Source organism: Sabethes cyaneus, chromosome 3 (assembly GCF_943734655.1).
Source record: "Sabethes cyaneus chromosome 3, idSabCyanKW18_F2, whole genome shotgun sequence".
In the NCBI taxonomy this organism is placed as follows: Eukaryota; Metazoa; Arthropoda; class Insecta; order Diptera; family Culicidae; genus Sabethes; species Sabethes cyaneus.
In genome coordinates this window covers 194,118,467-194,133,963 of record NC_071355.1, presented here as the reverse complement: position 1 = coordinate 194,133,963, position 15,497 = coordinate 194,118,467, and the positions used below count along the sequence as shown (strand labels likewise).

Genomic DNA, 15,497 nt, shown 5'->3' with positions numbered 1-15,497 from the left:
GGATACTGGTTTATTCAGAATTCCCTTAAGGGAAACCTTACAAACCATCGCAGCCGTCGCGGACGTGTGGATATTGGTTGGTGGTTAATGTAGACCCTCTCTTGCAGGGAACCATGCGAACCTATGTTAGGAGCGGGTGGTTGCAGAATGCCCTCGGGAAGTTACCCCACACGTACCTTCGTTGCTCCCGGCGCAGAAGTGGCCGCTCCTCCGCCAACCTGTCGCTTGCGAGATTTGCCGGACATATGGTTCAGCATGAAGCCATGCTTGACAATTAGGTTGGCAGACAGAGCGTCTATCTCCAACGCCAGCTTGATGGTGTTTCCTGTCACGCTGTGACGAAGTATTAGCCACACTTGTGTAGAGAAGCCGTCGTTCTGAATTTGGAGCAGACGGAGGACCCTCTTGCCAGCCACGTAGCCAGAAGGGGGGGCCCGGGGGCCCAATTTTGATTTTAACTGTTTTATATGCATATTTTTGCGTTTAGAACTACAATACGTTAAATGTATTGTGATGTATTATATTTATAAGCAGAAAGATATGCATATAATGCATTAGAAGCCAACATATGGCTCCTGGCCCCCACCTCTGGCTACGTGACTGCCTCTTGCTCGAGGTGTTCACGCGACTCGGGTATTTTCCGTGTGAATACATGAACACAAGGGTCCTTGAAAAGTCCTTCATGATGTATGTTCCTAGCAGCGCTTGATCCCACGAGTTGAGGGTTGGTAGTCTTCACTTATCTTACTGTCTCTATGTCGGTACAAACGAGGAGCAGTTAGTCGTTCTTAAGTTAGCAGATTCTGAACTTTGGGCGTATGGCTGAAGTATCCTGTTCCGCTACGCAGTTTAGGATTTCGTTGCGAATAGCCGTTAACTGATCTGCGGTAAGTATAGTGGATGGCTAAACACTTGAAGTGATTGCGATGCTGGAGGTATTCACCATGTCACTATACGAAACCTCCGTTTGGGGTTTGGGCGCAGACGGCCCTTTTGCGCTAGTGTTTGGCGACACAATTTCTATCGTCGTCTAGCAACGTCGCCGGATCAGGAAGATTGTTCGGGCGACTCTTCACACCCCCGCTCCACACACCTTGACGAAATCAGGATCAACGAAAAGACTGAAGGTTCTCCACATCATAGGGAGCCGCTGTCAAGGTTGAAATTTTCCTCCAGATCTTCAGATACGGAATCTAGTCCTTCGACTCCATTAGTCTCGGCATTTCGATATTGAGATCCAAAAGAAGTCCCACGTGTGGAGGGGAAATAAAGGTACGCCGCCTCAGAACCTCTCTGCGGTAAGGGTAGATTACTATGGAGGGCACTTTGGTATCCCTCAGCAAGGGTCCATGACACCTTGGATTAGAGCTTACTCATTCGGGTCTTTACGCAACGGCTATTAAAACCACCTTCTTTAGGGATTTTGGATCCTTTTTTTCACGAGTAGGGAAATCTGCTCAGCACCTTAGAAGATACTGTTCTATCAGACATCTGGGAAGACAACTCAGGTAGTGTGGGGTTGGCTATCCCGACCTTAGGGTTAGGGTTTTAGACCCTGCGCTCTGGTTATCAATAGTATCAGGTTCATTCGAACATGCCTCTAAAGAGATCCGTCATTTGTAGGCGGATGCATTCGCAAGAGTGCTTTGTTCTCTGTACGCATACGCCCGGTTTTCGACGGCTACGTTAACAATTCAGTTAAAATTACGCATGCTCCAGATATTCAAAACACCATATCTCTCAAACTACTAATATTGTTTTATCTAGTTAAGTGATTCTTATGTAGAATTTTCTGGCGAACATTTTGAGCATATTTATTTGAAAATAAAATTGGGGGTGTTTTGAGGTATTCGCATTTTTCGTTTTAAATTGCAAAAAAATGTATGATGTTGACAAATTAGATAAAAACTGATAACATCATTCGATTGCGCTGCCAAAAGTTCATAGAAAAAGTATATTGCTATGTCTTTACATCAAACTGATTCAGAGATATTTGAACCCGAAAAATGACTTTTTTTGAAAATCTGTAAAAAAGGAAGTAGCGCCACTGCTAGGAGGATTGATCAATCGGCATAATATCATGGGAAGTTGGTTGTGGGGTCGGAATGAACAATTATGCCAACTTTTGTTGAAATCGCTGATAGTCGAATCTAAACCTTGTGTACGTTTGAGATGGAATGACCCCATTCCACTTTCCGTTTTACCAATGATTCAGATAAAAGTTTGATCGAAATATTTGCCGCTTGCAGCTGCCAGCTAAATCAAACAGCCAAAACAATAACGAAGTTTCAGCATATTTAGAGTTGCTAGTTGTTTGAATTTAAAACGAACCCTGTTAACGAGGGTCCACTCTATTGTGTTTGGACCTTAACAAACCTATGAAGAAATTTGCGGTTTCGTCACTAAACGAGAATGACATTAGCTGAGGCTCTAATGTGTAGGGTTCAGAGAGGAGCAAAGAGTGGAGGAGAGGATCCGGAAGTTTGGAATTTGATATTGTTGATATATTCCTACTGCAAAGAGCTTCAGCGATGACCCCAGCTTATGTCAAAAATTTATCGTGTTGATTACTTCATTGTTACGTGAAAAACTAGATAGTTTCGTGGTTTGCTGTGGTTTCCAGCAACACTTTTGCACTTTCCTGATGAATTTTTGTTTCCACAGCTCACGAGAGCAGAGGCGAAGAGAATTCATTTCATTGTTACATAGGACCTTTTGAAAAGTTACGCAAGAAATCAATTACAACACAGTTCCATTTTATGAATAAATTTTTGCGTTGCTCAATTGAGCGCTTTTTCGTCTATATCAGTAAAGGCCAACTGATCCGTGCGGCCCGCCGATTGATTTGAAGAACGGTGTAAGAAAATTTAAGGCTAATTGAGGGGGCATCTAGTTTATTCGTGGGTCTTTGACCATAATGTTTATGGTTGTTTTATTACATAAATGTTGCAAAGAATTCTGGGACATGATGCCTAGTTGAGGCCGCGTATATTATACATTTTGTTATGAGCAGTAATGGTCAGCAGCTATTGCAGTCCGCGGTATTCGAAGGGACTTTCAATTCGGCCCGCACCATACTTACACCTGGGCAACACTGGTCGATATGTTTTTCAATTAACTTCTAATTTTTTGTGGTATCCTTGCCGTATTTACTGGTTATTTAGTTATTTACTGGTCAAATTATTTACGTGGTTTACTGCCGTATTTATATCTTACAAAATTTTGTTTCACTCTGGTTTTAGTATGACATCAATCGATTTTGTGAGAGTACTTTTACTGAGCCTATGAATTATGGCTCAACTTAATTCGGTATCACACCTCTGTAAAATAACTTACACAGCTTCTAACTTTTCACTTAATTTTGTTTTATTCGCTTATTTCTTAATCTCATCTACTAAATTGTATTTAAAAGCTACTACAAATTTGACTTAGTCTCGCTCTAGCTTTAAATTGCTGGTATTTCTATTTTTATTTTAATGAAATAATAATTAAATATTGCTTTTGATTTTGACGCTCGCATTAAGTTACCACCACGTGGCATCCATAATTAGTATGTGATCTGCCCGATATGTGGGTTAGCCATCTCGAATAATCTCGCACAACATTATCCCGTTTCAAGGCTGCGCGACTTCTTACTGGCGTCTGCTTAAAACATCTTTGTCTACCGTTATCAGGATAGATGACCAAGACCCAGTGAGAGCGAACGACTTCCTTTTTTTTTGTTCGCGTTTGATCAAGGCGATTTCCGCGGGTGCTCGCCGTTCATCGACTCTACCGCAGTTGTCCTCGAGCGAGAAGCGTTGTGTGTTTTCGTCGAAATTTTTTACTTCGGGTTTTTGGTTTTTCAAAAGATCGTCATCATTACTCAGAAGTGTTTATTAGAAATTAAAATTTTCAGAATAAAGTTATTCGGATGACTGAATACGAGCATTACTGAAACGTTTCACGTTTTCCGCTGCGTTGTAGTTCCGAAAAGTTCGATGTCCGAGCTGATGAATGCTCCAAACAGTTGCGAATAAAAGCATTCGTTCGAAAGTATACATTACACATACTGGAGTTGGCACTTTGCAGCAGTTAACGAGATTTCGGGTCGATATTTCGCATTGAATCAATTCTAGGAATGTACTAGCGAAGCATTTGAAAGCCCGACGCCCGAAAGGTCATCAGCGAGGGGTCAAATTCTAGAAAAAACAGTTGCGATTATTTTTACACGAGCGCGCAGCACTCAGAAGTTCTTATAAAGTGAACAGTTTTCAGTGGACCGCATTGCGAAGTGAACGTTAGTGGTGTAAATATTCTCGAGACAATTTTTTTTAGAAAAAAAGTGTATGAACTGAACTAGACCAAATCGGATTGTGTGAAGTGTAAAAATGCTAAAAGTGGGATATTTGGTAGTGTTGATTGCCGGATCATGTCTTGCAGGTAAACTTTTGTGATATTATGAATGAAATTGTTCAGGTGTTTTTATGTTGAATCAAAATAGAGTTAAAATAGTCAAAATGAAATTGTATATTTATTGGTATGGCACGTACTCTGCAAACACTGAATTTATATGAACATAAATTTAGTCGTTTATATAAATTTTGGATGTGGATTTTATATCTGAGTTTGAAATGACGTCAATCGCGTTCTGGTTGGTAGCCGCAATGGTTCTGCAGCTCAGTTTGGCAGAGCCCAATCATTTGGAGGCACCTCGATGGAAAACATTTGAAGATGCCCGAATTCAATGTGCAGAGTACCTGCAGATAACACAGGAAACGTTGAACCGATACACACGGACAGGTTATCCGGATGAACCGAGCGTACGAGTTCTCATCAATTGCATCCTGACTAGTGTTAACGCGTGGAACGAGACGGAGCAAACTGTGAAGGACCACGTTTTTCGGTGGTACTTTCTACCTTCCATCGGAGAAAAAGATTATGAAAATAACACGCAAATCTGTTTGACCCGAATTGAAACCTCTATACGAAAAAGTGAACGACTTTCCCGTGCATATAATTCGTTTCTGTGCTATTATCGCAACTATGGAGGAATAAGCACTGAAAAGCAAATTGTTCCGTACACGGAGGAGGAAATTTTGCAGGTTCTGGTGGATAGTATGAATATAATTCCTCATTCGCAAAGCTCGCTTATAGATTATTGTCAGGGTCGTGTCCTGGAAGTTCCGGAGTATGAAGCACTGGCCTACGCTTACACTGTTCGGTTGGGCTGGTACAACCGAACGACGGTTATCGATTTACGCAAGTTCTATGTTCAATTTGGACAGCCTGACATTATAAGTGAAGCAACTAAGCAGTGTGTCGCAGCTGTAACGGATCGGTATTGCAGTGAACCGAATCGGGTTTTTAACATAATTCTGAGATGTCTTGCGAGGTACATTCCAGTGATTAGGATTGTTAGCACGAGTGCCACGCGATTAGTAGGAAGGGTGGCCAAGTGTGGTGTCCCATCGATCCAGAATACTGAACAACTGGGTTGTAATAGTTTGCCTAGGATGTGATGCGATGTGATTTAAAGATTTGGTTGCTTAATAAAAGTCGCAATGTTAAACCCTGAAGTTTTAAACTTTTCGATTATGATCATGACTGTCACACCCGAATAGTGTCATTAGATTGAAATGAAATGTTCATTAGTTGAGAGGTTTTTATTTCTTAACTTATATTGTTTACGCCGCTTTTAATCTTATAAGCACCGCTTTGTTCTAAAACACACTAATAAAGAAGTCTATTTCATTCAGCTCACAGTGAACAGAGCTATTATCAGTATAGTAAACAAGTTAAATATTGAATAAAAATTATAAAGCGGAAGCGATTTTCGAAGGCTGACTTAATGTGATTCAGAACTGAAACAACTCCAAAACAGGTGAAGTTCAAGACAGAGCACAGTGGTCTAAAACCAAAAAAAGTGCACATTAGAGTTTGGAGTGGGAAAGCATGATTTTAGGTTTATGGACCCTTTGGAAGAGTTTCTTGAAATAAAACTTCTATCGTCTGGTGGAATTCAAATTTTGATTAAGTTCCCTAAAACTGAAATAAAAAGTTATTTTTCTTCAGTTTCAATATAATACATTAATGTGTTCAGAAAAGTTTTAAAGCATATTATAACAAGAAATTTTGCTGAAGACAGTAACCTTCTATCTCTTCAGCGAAGATTTTTTTGTATGCCAGAAGGGCGTTGGGTCGAAAGGTCGCTGCGACAGTCTTAATGATCGTCTTTTGTGGCAGGCCCCGATTGCTGTACACAGTTTACGGACCGCTCATAGCCATTGATGGAGTTGAACGGGACAGTTATCCTGATCCCCAATTCGGTACTACGTGGTTTATAAAGCCAATGACCGTTTTGGGATTTCAGTGAAGATAGAAAAATCCTAATTTTTATATATGAATTGTTAAAATCAGTTTTTCTTCGTTCGAAAACAGACACTGATGAAGCCTGCAAGTCGTAGGCGAAATACGTATTTGTCGCGATTAAATATAAATAGTAGAATTTAATTGGAAAAGTTTTTTTTTTTATTCAATTTCAGGCTTCGTATTCTGCTAAGATGATTCAAAAACTTGCACTTATTTTCCGCTTTTTCCCCTTATCGTCTTGTCCCACTCTGTTTGGATATTATAAACATCTTTGATACATTATATTCTTCGATTGTAAAAACTACCGTTATCAAAAAACAAAATGTTGGGCCGATTTTTTCAGAATCACAGTAAATTCTGCCTCACATGAGAGAGTTTCCGTGAGATGCTCTCAGCTAGGTTAATGTGGTTGTTCAACTTGTGTAAAGCGCGTAGCAAGCGAGCTGCAATTCTTGGCGTAAAAATAAATAGTCCTGTCAGGGGATTGTTTTTGATACAGGTGTCACAGCTACCACTATGACAACCATTTTTTCTTTTGAGTGTTGATTCACACCAGAGTTTTCCGAAAATCTGAGGTCTGCAATTAAGATGAACTATCCGTATCTTCGTTCGGCGTTTGAGAGCTGACTTAACGATGGCGAAATAGCTGACAGCTGATGTCTGACAGATAAATCTGCTTCCAACATTGTCGAGTGAAACATATGCGGTGACTCATTATTCGTGTTCGCATGTGTCGAAATGCCGAAAATATAAACAATAATATTTTGATTGAAATAAGCTCTGGCATGCCCAGTCCCTCTAAATAAAATAAATAAATAAAGTCATAAACAAAAGATAGGACACCCGCCCTTTCAGGGGAATGTTTTGGCCTGTATAAGCGAAGCGTAAGATGGTAAATACATTATTACTTTTCACAAAAACACGGGTCGATCAGGTAGAAAATTTCGTATTTTCGGGTGCAAATTGATTTACAATCAAGGTTGAAATTGGTCTAGAAATTATAGCTGGCATTGGATTTGAAATTGGATTTGGCATAAGACATTCAATTAGAATTTGGTCTAAATTGAGCATAAAGCTTTACTTCATACTGAAATTGGACTTTAAATTGGATTTGAAATTCTACTTAAATTTATTACGCAATGACCAAAACTAGATGTGAGATTATCTAATATAGGGTGTCGTGTACTGATAGTTTAATTGTCAAAACACTTGGGCGCAAACCGAGAGAGTGTGAGTTAGAGTCTCACTCAGTAATTGAACTACGCAGTGTATTTTTGGCCCCATATCAAAGTTTCGCAGTTTCATCCAGTCTACTACCATTCTTCCCAACAAACGCTCCTCCACCTTTAATACTTAAAATTAGAGCAATTTGGACTGGACGTTATACTTGGGATTACACATGAAATCGGATAGAACCCAGGCATAGCACTCGATATAATTTTGGTTTGTATATCGAAATTATTCAGTTCGTCCAATTAATTTAACTAAATAATTTTTTATTATTTAGCTAATTTAATTGATTAATGTTTTTTATTATTGAGGCTTTCAGCCTAAGGCTCAAAACTTATCAATCATTTTTCACACCATACATATTACATACTCCCTTTCCAAAAAAAGAGTTTATGTCACGACCGCGTATAGAGTCATCACAAGTAAGGAAGAAATAATATTGGACATTAAGTTACGTTTGAAACTGAACTAATTTGCACTAGGGCTTTTCTTCAAACCGGACTCGAAATTTCACTTAAAACAAGATTGACATTGTCTTACACCTTCCCTCGTTTTACCTTCTTTCCTTTTGGCTTGTTCTCTTTTCCAGTTCCGTTTTTCCACTTATTGTTCCGTTTTTTCTCCTGTTCTGTACCGTTTCTTGGTTTTTGCTTCCACTTTTCTTCCGTTTTTTCTCTGGTTTTTTTCTTTCCCGTGTTTCCTTTTTCTATGTTATATTTTTCTCTACCCATGTCCGAATTTCTTTTTGTTATCAATCCTATTTTTCCTCATGTTTTCCACTTGATTTTTGTTGTTTTCTTTCCCGTTATCCGTCTTTGTTCTTTTCTTACTTTCTTTTTCCATTTTCAGTTTTCGTCCTTTCTAACTCTGTTATCTCTTTCTCGTTTTTCTTCTTCATCTGCTCTGTATTTTCGTTTTGGTGTCCAGTCTGTTATTCTTTTTTGTCACGTTTATTCTGTTTATGGCCCCCCTTTTTGTTTTTCTTATGTTTTACTTTGGTTTCAAACTTTGGTTTTACTCTGGTCAATTTTTTCCAGTATTTTCCCTTCTTGTTCTGTACTATTTTCCTGTTTTTTGCCCCATTTTTTCCTTTTATTTCCCGTTTAACCACTTTTTCCCGTTTTCTTCGTTTTGTTTATCGGTTTTCTTTTTTCTTTCTCGCATACTTCTTTTCACCCATAAGTTTTTTTATTTTCTGTTCCGTATCCCGTTTGTGGTCTCATTTTCCATCTTTCTCTTCAACGTTTTTATTTGTTTTTTCTGCCCGTTGTTTTTTTCTTCTCAGTTCCTTTTCTTTTGTTTTCCTGTCCCGTTTTTCGCCCGAGTTTTTATTTGACACTGTTCTGATGTTCGTTTTTTCCCTCGCTTTTCCTCTTTTTCTGTCATATTTTATGTCATTTTATGTCCTTTTTCGATTTTTTTCTTCAATGGATGATCGTCTTGTTTCAATTCTTAAGCAGCGGTAGAGTTAATACAATTGCATCACATAAACAATAAAACTTTACCAAGAGTTTTCGGCTATATTTTCCAATTCGGCATTTCTGCAAACGTTAACAAGCGTCCATCTTTGCAGATATGCTGATTTGATGGATTATCCGATAATTGTGGTGGTGTTAATTAATTTTATTATTACTACTGCTAAACCGAGTCAAACCGAACGGTCCTTTTTAGGACGACTATATTTGCAAGATTGGCAGTCCATGTTTCTGGTGTACTACTTCTAGATAGGGCACTAATGTTAGTGCACCTAATTCTGCACATAGATCCTAATTCTGCGCAACGCATAGCAAAGCAAAGCAAAGCCTAGGTGCTACATTTCGTTATCGAAACTTGACCTTCTGTTTTTATACGACAGACTTCTGCCAGCTGTTAGAGTGCAGGACAATTACAGGGCCAGTTGCTACGATCCTATTGACTCTAACAGCCTCTCCAGCGTCTACATCTCGAAAATGAATCATCATTTTATGCTTGATTTGGATTCATCCAGCACCATTTGAATCACCTTTATTTGTGCCGTCGAAAAATCATGCTCAAGCATTATCTGACACAGCTTATTCCGTTCGACTGCATCATACGCCACATTGAAATCTACAAAAGGTTGATGAATCTGCAAGTTGTATTTCTGGAACTTATGTCGGATGTGTCGCAGAGCTTTTAGATTGACAAAACAGAATACGGGAGAGCACTTTTCACGCTGAATTGAGGAATATTATGCTACGACCGTTCCTGCCATCAAGTCTAGGCCTTTTTTGTAGATACGTCAAACTAGGCTATCCGACTATTTCCTACATTTGGAAATTCGGCAGATATATCATCCTTTCCAGCAGCCTTGACGTTTTTTAGCCCACAGATAGTTTTTAAATTCGGGTCGTGGCTTTTGGGTAAAAATGGGATCGAATGCGTATTCAGGAACGATTGCGCTTTTTTGGCGTAATGCGATGATGCTCTATCCGGCCAAAAGACGAATTGTCCATCTGCATGATGTTTTTGTAGAAACGGGATCAAATTTTTGATAGCCAAACCAGAGGGCTTGTTGTTGAAGAAACGAGAAAGAGAACGATGTCTTTCTGCGTCCATAATTTTAGCTGGTCTTCCACTACCTTGCTTGCGAATAGTTGTTTGGCATCTTAGGATATGGTAAACAGTCGAAGTCGCAATCGAGGGGCAAGACACTGTTGAAAATATATTACTTTTCCCTATATGGAAAATTTTTTCAACCTTAATATATTTACCTTTTCCACCCATAATATAACCTAAAGCCCTATGAAGTTATACATTCATAGGGCTTTAATAGGGCGTAAGATATTAATATATGATGATATTATGAAGTGTCTTGCCCCTCGCTCGCAACATATTTGCTTTTTAAATGCTGTAGGGGAATTATGTATAAAGTGCCCCCCGTGGCCAATGTGCCCCCCCTTCGTTTTTCGCTAAACAAGCGAAATTAAAATGCAAAACCACCCCGAAACCATAGTATTTGATGGAACTAGCCTACTATGCAAGTATGACAGTTGTCACATGCTGTAAAAACAAAACAAAAATAAATTTGTTTTTGAGCAGCTTCCGATGTAACTTTTGGCGTCATTTCCATAAGCTATTTTCTTGTCAAAATCTGTAAATAACCGGTTGTTGCGATTCGATTGCGTAAAGCGAACTTCAAAATGACATCCGTGCTAAAAATAACGGTATGAAACGCTTGATTTGCTTTAGCATTTAATATTTTTTCAAATAAGTAAAAGCAGGCCAATATGCCCCACTTGCGGTGGTGCAATTTGCCCCCCCCCCCTTGCAAATGTGGCTATAAACATAGGTAAACAGATCTAACTTGAAGCCAATTGCCATTATTTAATTCAATTAGTATTGGTGAGCAACCGTGGTGGGAATAATTTATTACCAACGTCCAAATTCTAGGTAATTCAACTACCCGGTACAAAACGCCACAGCTGCGGTATAATGTGCCCCATGCAGAAAAGAAAAAGTGCATCAGAAGGCCGAAACTAGGTTTATTTTACATAAAATAACGATATTTTGCAAAACAAAGGAAATAGTTTTACTTTCTACAAAATAGAGTTGGTCTGTCGCTGGTAGAAATACTCAAATTACCGCATTGGGCATATTATACCGCAGGTGGGGCATTTTACCCCGCGCAGACGAGAAACACAACATTTAGGTGCTTTTATTAAATAATTCCTAGCATGTTTATTCCACAATACTAAATGAAATAAACAATTGCAATTGGTTGTCAGCTTAAGTACCAACATATACACGTAGTTGTAACGTTAATTTGGGGAAGTATAACGGAGATATATCCATTTATTCTTAGGGGGGGCACATTATACACTTTTCCCCTACCGTGTATTTTTGCCGAGATTTCTGTGGCAGTTCGTAGAAGTGTACAACGCGCTCCCGAAATGCTTCTTGTTTTGACGCCATTTTTAGCAAAACTGAGCAAGCATAAACAAAACAAAAATATTAACACAAAGAGGAGAGAGAGAGCTAACACATACATATTCTCATTTCTCTCTGAGCTCGTTTGTTGCTGAGCATAAGGGCCGCGAAAAAATTCCAAAATTTTAGTTGCCACCCGTTACATCACCGGTGTGAGAAAATTTCTGCTTTTGACACCATTAACTATTTTAAAAACTCTGTATATTATTTCTAGTGTTATGGTCTTCTGTTGCGGTCGAGCAAGTACTCTTTGAATTTGCGCTTTTTCCAACAATGGACCCTTTTCACTGTAGCTCTGGCCTCTCTATATCCTCTGACGCATAGTCACTAGGAGCATTTGAATGTTAGTCTGATTCATCTCCTGTTATTCTGTGATTTTGACGTATTCCGCTAAAATTCCATCAGCGGTCAATCGCTAGGCATTGAAGCGCATTGTCCTCTCTGTAGAATCTAAGTCGATATTTGGTTTCCGAAAAGACCTTATAACGACGACATCCGAAACGCGTTGTCTGTCAATAAACAACAAGATCGATCTGGACTCCGAGTATTAAAATACTTGGAAAGCAAGTGTTAAAGGTCTGGTCGCAGCAATATATACAAATCTTCGATCGTTATTAGCCAACAAATGAAAGTTATGTCCTCCAATGATACTCGACCAAAACACCTCCAATGAAAATTTTAAGAGGTTTTAAGTACAATTCCTAGGTTTGTTCGAACCTGTCGTAGAATTTGTCCCTCGGATTTTCCATTGTTCATCAGATTTGTTGTTTCGTTGTCGGTGCGAAGAGCTATGATTGAACATTTTGCTATTGATTCTCGTTATGTTCTGTAACCGCCATTGTGTGGTTAAGTAGGTATATATTATACGATAAACTCTGTCCTACTTTACTAGTTTTATTTTGAAATCAGATAAACTGTTTTTCTTTTAAGTTCCAGATACTTACGGTGACCCCTTAGGATACAATATAAACGATAGGTATGATCAGTAAGCTCGAACACACTTTTGCTATCTACATAATAACTCAAATCTTTTTATTTGATTTGTTGAACAAAACTCATCGCATGACCAACATAACATTCACATTTAAATGCTTGTGGCGCTGGATTTGTCTTCTACTTTTCCAGTTTGAACAATATTAAGGGATTGTAAGTACTGTTAATCATAGTTCGTAGTTTACGATCGCAATGGAGGTCAATTGATTACCAGCGGTATCATTTCAGGCATTATTCGCAGCATGAAGCATCAGTAAATGCGGCACGAAGGGGTGCCGCAGAACGTTTGTCGAGGATTAGCAGTGCTAGCTCCGCAGGAGGAGCTCCGTGTGGAAGTACAATTTGTTACAGCAGCTCTGGGTAAGTCGTATCATTCTCTTATGAGCTTTGAATGGTTTCTAACGAAAATCTATCTTACAGCTTTTCCGATAACAGTGATGCGGAAACTCTTGGACACGGAATCGTTGGGTTCTCCGGTGGTAGCACTGGCGCTAGCTCAAGCAGTTCCAAATATCAGGCAAGCGCACAGCATGAGTCCGTTAAAAATGTCGTTCCAGTGTATCCTGTAATTAGCGGTGGTAAATCCAGCTACTCTAGCGCTTCACAGCGCCATAGTGCATCCAGTGTTAGCTCCGCTCAGCCTGTAAATTATGTTATTGGAACCGATGGCGTGAAAACTAGGTCCAATTTTGCGGCAACCAGTGGATCGTCGTCGGTTGTGCAACCGATCATTGCTACTGCTTACCCCATTGGCCAGGATGCATCACACAGTAGCTATTCTGGTGCAAATCTTGACAGTTCTTCCGCAGTCTATGCCGTTCCAGTCGATAGTAGCAATGCTTATAGAAGCAGATCAAGCTATGCGACTGCATCGGAAAGAGAATCTGCTTCAGTTTCCCAGCCAATTGTTCCGGTTTACAGCACAAACGAACAAGCTTCCAAATATGTCGCCTCCGGTCGACAGGATGGCTATCAACGTTACACTCCTTCAAACACCTACGTCGTATACGGAAAACCCGTACCTGTGTACACCTCGGTTGGTTCTAATCTCGATAGTTCTGCACGATTGGCAAGTCATGAGGGAACTGTCTATGCTCCAGTGAAAGTTTACCCAGTGCGCACTTCCAGTCAGTATTCATCGGCGAATGAACAACAATCTTATTCCTCTATCGATGCTACTCCTCGACCATTGTACGTTAGTTCTTCGGATCAGTCTTCTCAATCTGCCGCCAATTATCGCCAATCTTCGGCTTATCGTCCAGTCTATCAACCAGTCTACACTAATCGCTTGTCTGCTGTCAACACAGAAGAAGAAAACGTTGACCATTCAGTACAAAGTGTCGTTCCAGTCGCTCCCATTGTCAGCTCATCATCCAAACACCACGAAGAACGACATGAAGACTACAGTCGCAAGGGAAGTACCTATGTTCCGGTTGCTTTGAACACTGGTTCGACTGCATCTCACCGTGCCAGTTACGATCAGCGTCGTACTCAAGCAGGTTCGACGTATGTTCCGATAGTGGGAGGACAAACCGCCTCAACAGCCTCGCAATACGCTTCGGAAGATCGTCGTCAAGATCACAGAGCCTCATACGTTCCGGTAGCTCCCGTGGCAAGTTCTTCTTCATCGTCTTCGAAGTATTCAGCGCAAGAACATCGCCAGCAGCAAGGTCAATCGTACGTTCCAATAGTTCCTGCGGGAGAATCCACCTCCTCTTCTGCATCTAGATATTCTGCACAGGAACGGCGTCAACAGCAGCTAGCTGGAGGTTCCTATTACCCAGTTCCAGTTGGTTCAGCAAGCCAAGGATCTCGTTATTCGGCGTCCGAGGCGGCAAGCGCTTACAATCAACAAGTTAAGGCCGGAGGCTACTCTCGCTACCCGATCACGCCCGATGATCTGGGACAGCGTTTCGGATCGGCTGGCTTGTCGCTCGGAGACAACAATGACCTAGGGGAAATAATGAGCGAATCGGAGCGGTTAGCGAAACTGCAAGCTAAAAACGCTTATAACGGTGCCGTTTCCGGCAGCTCGGCTATTGACACCGCAAACCGATTTGGAGACGATCAAAACATCAGCAGCGGCATCGACACCGGTGCCGGTGGCTTCAAGAGAACAAAGTCGTGGTCTAGCAGCTCCAAGTGGGCTTCCGGACAGAAGGTAGTCTACTAAAGAAGCGTTCCACTGACAATGTTTTTTGATTAATTGAATATTTTTTATATTTTACTAGTATGACGATGAGGGTAAAATCAAATCGTACAGCTCACTGTCGACGGCCGAGAGCGAGCAGCATAACATCGATGGAAAGAAAACTGGCTATAAGGCCGCTACCACGACGCTTGAAGATGACGGAAAAGTTAGTACCTACAGTTTGCATACACCGTAAAAGTTTAATTATTTAGTTGTTAAGTTTTTGGACTGAAATAAAAGTATAGATACCATCTTTTATGCAGTGGAATAAATAAATATCACAATATTTCCGACTTGTTAATGCAACATTGATACAAGATTTGTAGCCTGTGATTGCATATAGGCTGTTGTTGGCAATTTCATCATTTGAGTATGAGTAATTCTCGTTAAAACGGGGCCACTACTGACACGAGGTCTTCAAATATTGGAACTTTTGCACTTGATTGGTTACAAATGGTTGAAATTTCAACAAAAGTTATTTTGACGATTAGGTAACTAGTGACACTAGCAACCGAATTATGCAAGGCTGATGTTTTAAAGTGCATTTGCAACGCCGTGGTAACTGAAAGAGAAGAGGCACACAGAGAAATTCTCATTGTTACTTAGGTCCTTTTGAAAAGTTACGCGAGAATTACTCTTTTAATACCTCGAAACAGTGAACCCATCGTTCCCCAAGGGACCGGACAGTTAAAAAAATTGAATTTCCAGCAATCCTTGAGATCTACATCATGTGATGTTTCCTAAATTTGTAATGAAACAACTAGACCAACCTCGTGTTTTAGTC

At 40.1% G+C, this 15,497-nt stretch overlaps 1 protein-coding gene across 4 annotated transcripts; it reads left to right on the top strand.

The window, feature by feature from the left end:
- Positions 1-4,198: 4,198 nt before the first annotated feature.
- On the top strand, positions 4,199-14,957 carry LOC128741529 (uncharacterized). Of its 4 annotated transcripts, none has more exons than XM_053837408.1 (6): positions 4,200-4,422; positions 12,460-12,505; positions 12,655-12,675; positions 12,751-12,882; positions 12,943-14,683; positions 14,754-14,957. In XM_053837408.1, the coding sequence occupies exons 1-6, from the start codon at positions 4,371-4,373 to the stop codon at positions 14,907-14,909; spliced, it is 2,148 nt and encodes a 715-aa protein (XP_053693383.1). In that variant the 5' UTR covers positions 4,200-4,370; the 3' UTR covers positions 14,910-14,957. The 4 variants fall into 4 exon arrangements, with proteins under 4 accessions (XP_053693385.1, XP_053693383.1, XP_053693384.1 ...); XM_053837409.1 differs by having other exon boundaries at positions 4,201-4,422; positions 12,466-12,505; XM_053837410.1 differs by lacking the exon at positions 12,655-12,675 and having other exon boundaries at positions 4,199-4,422.
- Positions 14,958-15,497: the final 540 nt, after the last annotated feature.